This window comes from Otolemur garnettii, unplaced genomic scaffold, assembly GCF_000181295.1.
Source record: "Otolemur garnettii isolate 467f Iridium unplaced genomic scaffold, OtoGar3 scaffold00127, whole genome shotgun sequence".
NCBI lineage: Eukaryota > Metazoa > Chordata > Mammalia > Primates > Galagidae > Otolemur > Otolemur garnettii.
The window spans coordinates 3002305-3008288 of NW_003852522.1; the positions used below are offsets into that span (position 1 = coordinate 3002305).

Sequence of the window (5984 nt, forward strand, 5' to 3'; positions counted from 1 at the left end):
GCCGGTTGAGCTATAGGCGCCGAGCCCCAGCCTCTTTTCTTAAGACAGTCTCAATATGTTGCCCTTGGTGTCACAGCTCACAGTAACCTCCAATTCTTGGGCTTAAGTGATTCTTTTACCTCAGCTTCCTGAGTAGTTGGGACTACAGTCACTTACCACAATACCTCGCTATTTTTTAGTTGCAGTTGACATTGTTTAGCAGGCCTGGGCTGGGCTCAAACCTGCCAGCCTTGGTGTACGTGGCCAGCGCCCTACTCACTGAACTACAGGCACCCAAACTGAACTTTTTTTTTGAGACAAAGTGTTACTCTGTTACCCAAGCTGGTGTGCAGTAGTGCAATCCAAGCTCATGGCAGCTTGAACTCCTCGGCTCAAGTGATCCTCCTGTCTCAGCCTCCTGAGTAGCTGGGACTTTAGATGCCTGCCACCATGCCCAGCTTATTTTTATTTTTGTTTTGAACCCACTGGTACTGTTTGGAATTCCTTCCACACACGCCAAATTGGAAGAAACAAAGAGGGAGGTGCCTATAGCTCAGTGAGTAGGGCGCCAGTCCCATATACCAAGGGTGGCGGGTTCGAACCTGGCCCCAGCTAAACTGCAACAAAAAACAGCTGGGCATTGTGGCAGGTCCCAGCTGGGACCTGGGAGGCTGAGGCAAGAGAATCCCCTAAGCCCAAGAGCTAGACGTTGCTGTGAGCTGGGATGCCACGGTACTCTACCGAGGGCAACAAAGTGAAACTCTGTCTCTAAAAAAAAAAAAAAAAAAGGCAGCAAAGAGCAGTGACCCAGGGCCAGGGTATAGTGTCTGTTATGTGCGATAAGGACACCCATGAGGGAATGCAGGACTGTCTGACTTCTCTCCCATTCCAGCACAAGAGTGCTGGTCTCCTGGGTGATGGTGGGGACAGCAGGCAACCCTGATGGCTATTGCCAGAAGGCTAAGGCCTCATGTGTCCTCCAGCACCCAGATGCCTACTGGCCTTTAAAGGTGCTGGCTCCAAGGACACAAAGACTTAGGCTTGAGTGGCAGCTCTGTGAGGCACTGTCTATGTGACTGAGGACTAGCCACATGAGGACATGTCTTGGTTTCCCCTGCTGCCACTCACAGAGCTATCGTCCAGGGCCAGCCCTCACCTCCTCTTGCTCCTCCTCACTGTCGTCATCGCTCACCACTGGCTTGGCCCGGGACCCCCGGCTTGGCCGCCGGCGGCCCCCCTTCAGCCGGTCCTGTGCCTTCTCCTTCCGGCCAAGCTTGATCTTCACTTTCACAGAGCGGGCTAGAGGGACCAAGAAAGGACAGGGGATGGAGATATGAGCTCTAGAGATACAGTGCCCTCAAGTTGGGTGCCTGGGAGCCCCTCCAGTAGTCATGAACCCCAACCTCACCCCCAAGACTCACACTCGGACTCGGAGCCTTCCTCCTCGCCTTCCTCTTCCTCCTCACTCTCTTCACCTTCACTGTCATCCTCTTTCTCAATCTTCTGCCTCACGCTGGTAAAGACTGACTGTAGAACAATGGAGTCTTCGTAGATCTAGGCAGAGACGCAAGGGGCTTGAGGAGGGCCCAGCTAGAAAGCTACTCACCTGCACTGTCTGGTACAGCCTTCTGAGAACGAGGGCTACAGCTTAGCCAAGGCAGAGGGCCCTCTTGGCCACCCTCTCTCAGGATGCACAGAGAGCACCAAGTTCTGAAATGCTTCAGGACAAAAGGCCAGGGCCACTGGACTGGTAATGGCCATAGGTGCCTCCCTCCCTTTGCAGAATCCCAGTGAGCACTCACTTTTATTATTTTTATTTATTTATTTTTTGGTAGAGACAGAGTCTCACTTTATCGCCCTCCGTCGAGTGCTATGGCATCACACAGCTCACAGCAACCTCCAACTCCTGGGCTTAGGAGATTTTCCTGCCTCAGCTTCCCTAGTAGCTCAGACTATGGGCGCTTGCCACAAAGCCTGGCTATTTTTTTTTTTTTTTTTTTTGAGATGGAGCCTCAAGCTATCCCCCTGGTTAGAGTGCCATGGCATCATGCTCACAGCAACCTCCAACTCCTGGGCTCAAGCGAGTCTCCTGCCTCAGCCTCCCAAGTAGCTGGGACTACAGGTGCCCGCCACAGCGCCTGGCCATTTTTTGGTTGCAGCCATCATTGTTGTTTGGCGGGCCCGGGCTGGGGATTCGAACCCGCCACCTCAGGTGTATGTGGCTGGCACCTTAGCTGCTTGAGCCACAGGCGCTGGCTATTTTTTTGTTGCAGTTTGGTTGGGGCCAGGTTTGAACCTGCTACCCTCGGTATGTGGGGCTGGTGCCCTACCCACTGAGCCACAGGCGCTGCCCAAGCACCCACTTTTAAAGGCTCTGAGGAGGTCCGTGGTAAAGTTAGAAATGCAAGTTCCATGCTGATGCCAGCATTTCTACCCCAAGCTTATCAGAGTAAAACCCATTTTCCAGAAGGCAATTATCCCAAACACACTTCACAAAACTTTGTTAAGCTGAAGATATGTGTCTTTTTCATCAAAGGAAAGGATATAGCCAAAGGATTTCTACCAAGCAAGTACCCTGCCTAGGGCATTAAAAATAAAATTCCAGGCTAGGCACAGAGTAATTCTAGCAGTCTGGGAGGCCGAGGTAGGTGGATTGCCTGAGCTCAGGAGTTCAAAATCAACCTGAGCAAGAGCAAGATTCCGTCTTTACTAAAAATAGAAAAACCTGGCTCAGTGCCTATAGCTCAGTGGCTTGGGGCTGGCCATATACACCAGGGCTGGCTGGTTTGAACCCGGCCCAGACCCATCAAACAACGACAACTACAACAACAAAAATAGCCATGTGTTGTGGCAGGTGCCTGTAGTCCCAGCTATTTGGGAGGCTGAGGCAAGAGAATCTCTCGAGCCAGAGACTTAGAGGTTGCTGTGAGCTGTGATGCCACTGCACTCTACCGAGGGCAACATGGTGAAACTGTCCAAAAAATAAATAAATAAAAATAAATAAACGAGCATATGTCTCCCAGCAACTTGCTACTTGGGAGGCTGAGGCAAGAGGAGCTCTTTTTTTTTTTTTTTTGAGACAAAGCCTCAAGCTGTCCCCCTGGATAGAATACTGTGGCATCACAGCTCATAGCAACCTCCAACTCCTGGACTCAAGCGAGTCTCCTGCCTCAGCCTCCCAAGTAGCTGGGACCACAGGCGCCCGCCACAATGCTCAGCTATTTTTTGGTTGCAGCTGTCATTGTTGTTGGGCGGGCCTGGGCTGGATTCGAACCTGCCACTAGAGCCACAGATGCCAAGCCTCTTTTTTCTTTTTTTTGAGAGGAGCTCTTAAGCCCAAGAGAATGAGGTTGCATGAGCTATGATGACACCACAGCACTCTACTCACAGCAAGTTAGACTGTCTCAAAACTAAGACTCTGTTTCAAAATCAAACAAACTTCTGGGCCAGGCACAGTGGCTCATGCCTCTAATCCTAGCACGCTGAGGAGCCAAGGTGGGTGGATTGCTAGAGCTCAGAAGTTCAAGACCAACCTGATCAAGAGTGAGATCTCCATTTTTACTAAAAATAGAAAAAACTAGCCAATTGGTACCTATAGTCAGAGTTACTTGGGGATTTGGGGCAAGACAATTGCTTGAGCCCAAGAGTTTGGAGTTGCTGTGAGCTATGACCCCACGGTACTCTACCCAGGTTAACAGAGTAACTCTGTCTCAAAATAAATAAATGAGAAATAAAATTCCAGCCAGATGTGGTGGCTCACGCCAGTAATCCCAGCACTCTGTGAGGCTGAGGCTGATAGATTGCTTGAGCTCAGGAGTTCGACACCAGCCTGAGCAAGAGTTAGACCCCATCTCTACTGAAAACAGAAAAACTAGCTGAGTGTGGAGGTGGGGCCTGTACTCTTAGCTACTCAAGAGATTGAGGCAAGAGGATCTCTTGGGCCCAAGAGTTTGAGGTTGCTGTGAGCTATGACCTGATGTCACTCTACCCACGTTACAGAATAAGATTGTGTCTCAAAACAACAACCTCCCCCAGACAAATAGAATAAAATAAAATAAAATAAAATTCCAAAATTCCAGACGCTCTCAAAGCCATCCTGGCTGAGGGGACTGTGCTTATCTTTACTCTTGGCAATACACTGCACTTTTGTCATCAGTAACAGTCTGCAAGTGATGGGAACTTCTTGTTAGCCCATCAGTTCAGAGAGACCCATGAGTGTGTGGGTTCAGGGCCAGCAGTGAACCCTGCTGGTGGCCCAGGGTGGGGTGGGCACCCCCAGCTCCAGCGGCTCCTGGCAGTGACCCTCACCAGGGAGCCCTCCAGGTTGAAGGTCTGCGCATTCTGGCACAGGAGCATCACGTCCTTCTCCAGGTCGTTGAGGCTGCGGTACTTGTGGTTGCGGATGCGCTCCTGAGGGAGATGGAGAGAGTAGGCCTTACCCTAGGGCCCACCCCACCCTCCCTACTGTGTGCCTGGGACCCTACTGTCCTTGAGGATGTGGCCAAAGCCTGTCTGTACAAACTCGGGAGCCCAGCTCACTGGACGTGAGAGCCACACACTAAGGCTCAGGACTGTGGGTACGCTCCAAGGCACCCCTGGTACCAGCCACCTGCTGACATTCCATCTGGGCCACTGGGACACTTATCGCCACAAGGACCCCTAAAGCCCATGAATAAGGCCCCAACCAGGTGGCCTGACATCCTGCACAGGCCGTTCTGATCCTCCTTCCCACACATCATGGCTCTCAGATGCTCTGCAGGGCACACACATGACATTACCTTTATCTTCTTAAAGTCCACGGGCTTGCGAATAAGCTCATAGTACTCAGGCAGCTCCTTGCGTGAGGGAAGCTGGATGAACACCTCGCTGAGCTGCCGTCCACTGCTGCTACAAGGCAGGACACAGAGAGCATTACTCCCAGGCCTGCCTACCTGCCAGAAGTAGCCCCCACTCCCTCCCCAGCAGCTGGGCAGGACCTGCATTGTTTGAGGACAATTCTTTCTTACCCATGTGTTGTCTTGTGGCTTCTGACACATTTCCAACAGGCAACCACATACAGAGATGAGCTTACTAGTGCTCTGTCTAAACTACTCAGCTCAGAGGAAATGCTGCTGTGCCCTGGGCCAGGTGTTGCATGTGTGCAAGGGCCCTACAAACTGCGCTTATGAAAAATGGGCTTGCTTATGGTGGCAGCACTCACACAAACATTTTCAGAGTCTTCTTCCCACGAGTGTGTTATGTTTCCTGTGACCTTCAGAAAATCTGACATGACCCTGAGGAAGACAGATACCCCTTCTAGGAGGCTAAAGGGAAATGAAAGCTATCTTCTAGGCCTTTCCACTGAGAAAAGTACTTGTTTCCTACACAGGAGAGAGAAGACAGCCAGTGGACACAACATGCAACCAGGCCCCGCGCACCTGTCTTCTGTTACCAGGTTGTGCCGATGCCTGAGCCTTGATCAGAGGAAGGGGTGGGTGAGGACAGGAGCTAACTTGACAGCCTGGAGGAAGGGCACAGCCAGGGACACAGCCCTGAGAAGAAAGGGAGGGAGGGAGGCAACTGATACTTGAAGAATTAAATGATGGTAATGGGAACCACAAGAGAAAACGAATCTCACTTGCAGTTTCTCTGTCTTGTTACCCTCATTCTGTCCTGAAGTACCAGTGTCCCCAGTTGGCCTGTCCTGGGGCTCTGCTAGTCGGGAGAGTTGAGTCTAACATGGGCTTGGCCACACTCTGGCTATGGTTTTATCCAAGCTGCTCTGCCTAAAAGCTGCATGTGGCCCTGGCTCCTTTGGGCTGCTCCACAACTAAGGTTTTTGACACCAGAATCAGGAGACAGCTGGCAGCACCATTCTGCTGTTGACCACCTTGTCTTTTGTACCCACTGGCAAGAACTTCTCAGAGACAACTGATTTTGTCCTTGGTGTAGCCACTGAGCCCAGCTGGCAGGCCCTGACAGCCTTCTTTCCTCATGTTCATTTCTTTTCTTTTCTTTTTTTTTTT

General features: G+C 51.3%; 1 protein-coding gene across 1 annotated transcript in view; it reads right to left on the reverse strand.

Moving 5' to 3' along the window:
• The window catches only part of SMARCA4 (SWI/SNF related, matrix associated, actin dependent regulator of chromatin, subfamily a, member 4), a 126870-nt gene that overhangs the window by 1138 nt on the left and 119748 nt on the right, over positions 1-5984 (reverse strand). Inside the window, exons 29-32 of the mRNA XM_012810135.2 lie at positions 4758-4866; positions 4288-4389; positions 1401-1533; positions 1136-1278 (exon numbers count right to left, since the gene is read on the reverse strand). Of these exons, the coding sequence (XP_012665589.1) occupies positions 1136-1278; positions 1401-1533; positions 4288-4389; positions 4758-4866 (487 nt within the window). The remainder of the gene's footprint in view (positions 1-1135; positions 1279-1400; positions 1534-4287; positions 4390-4757; positions 4867-5984) is intronic.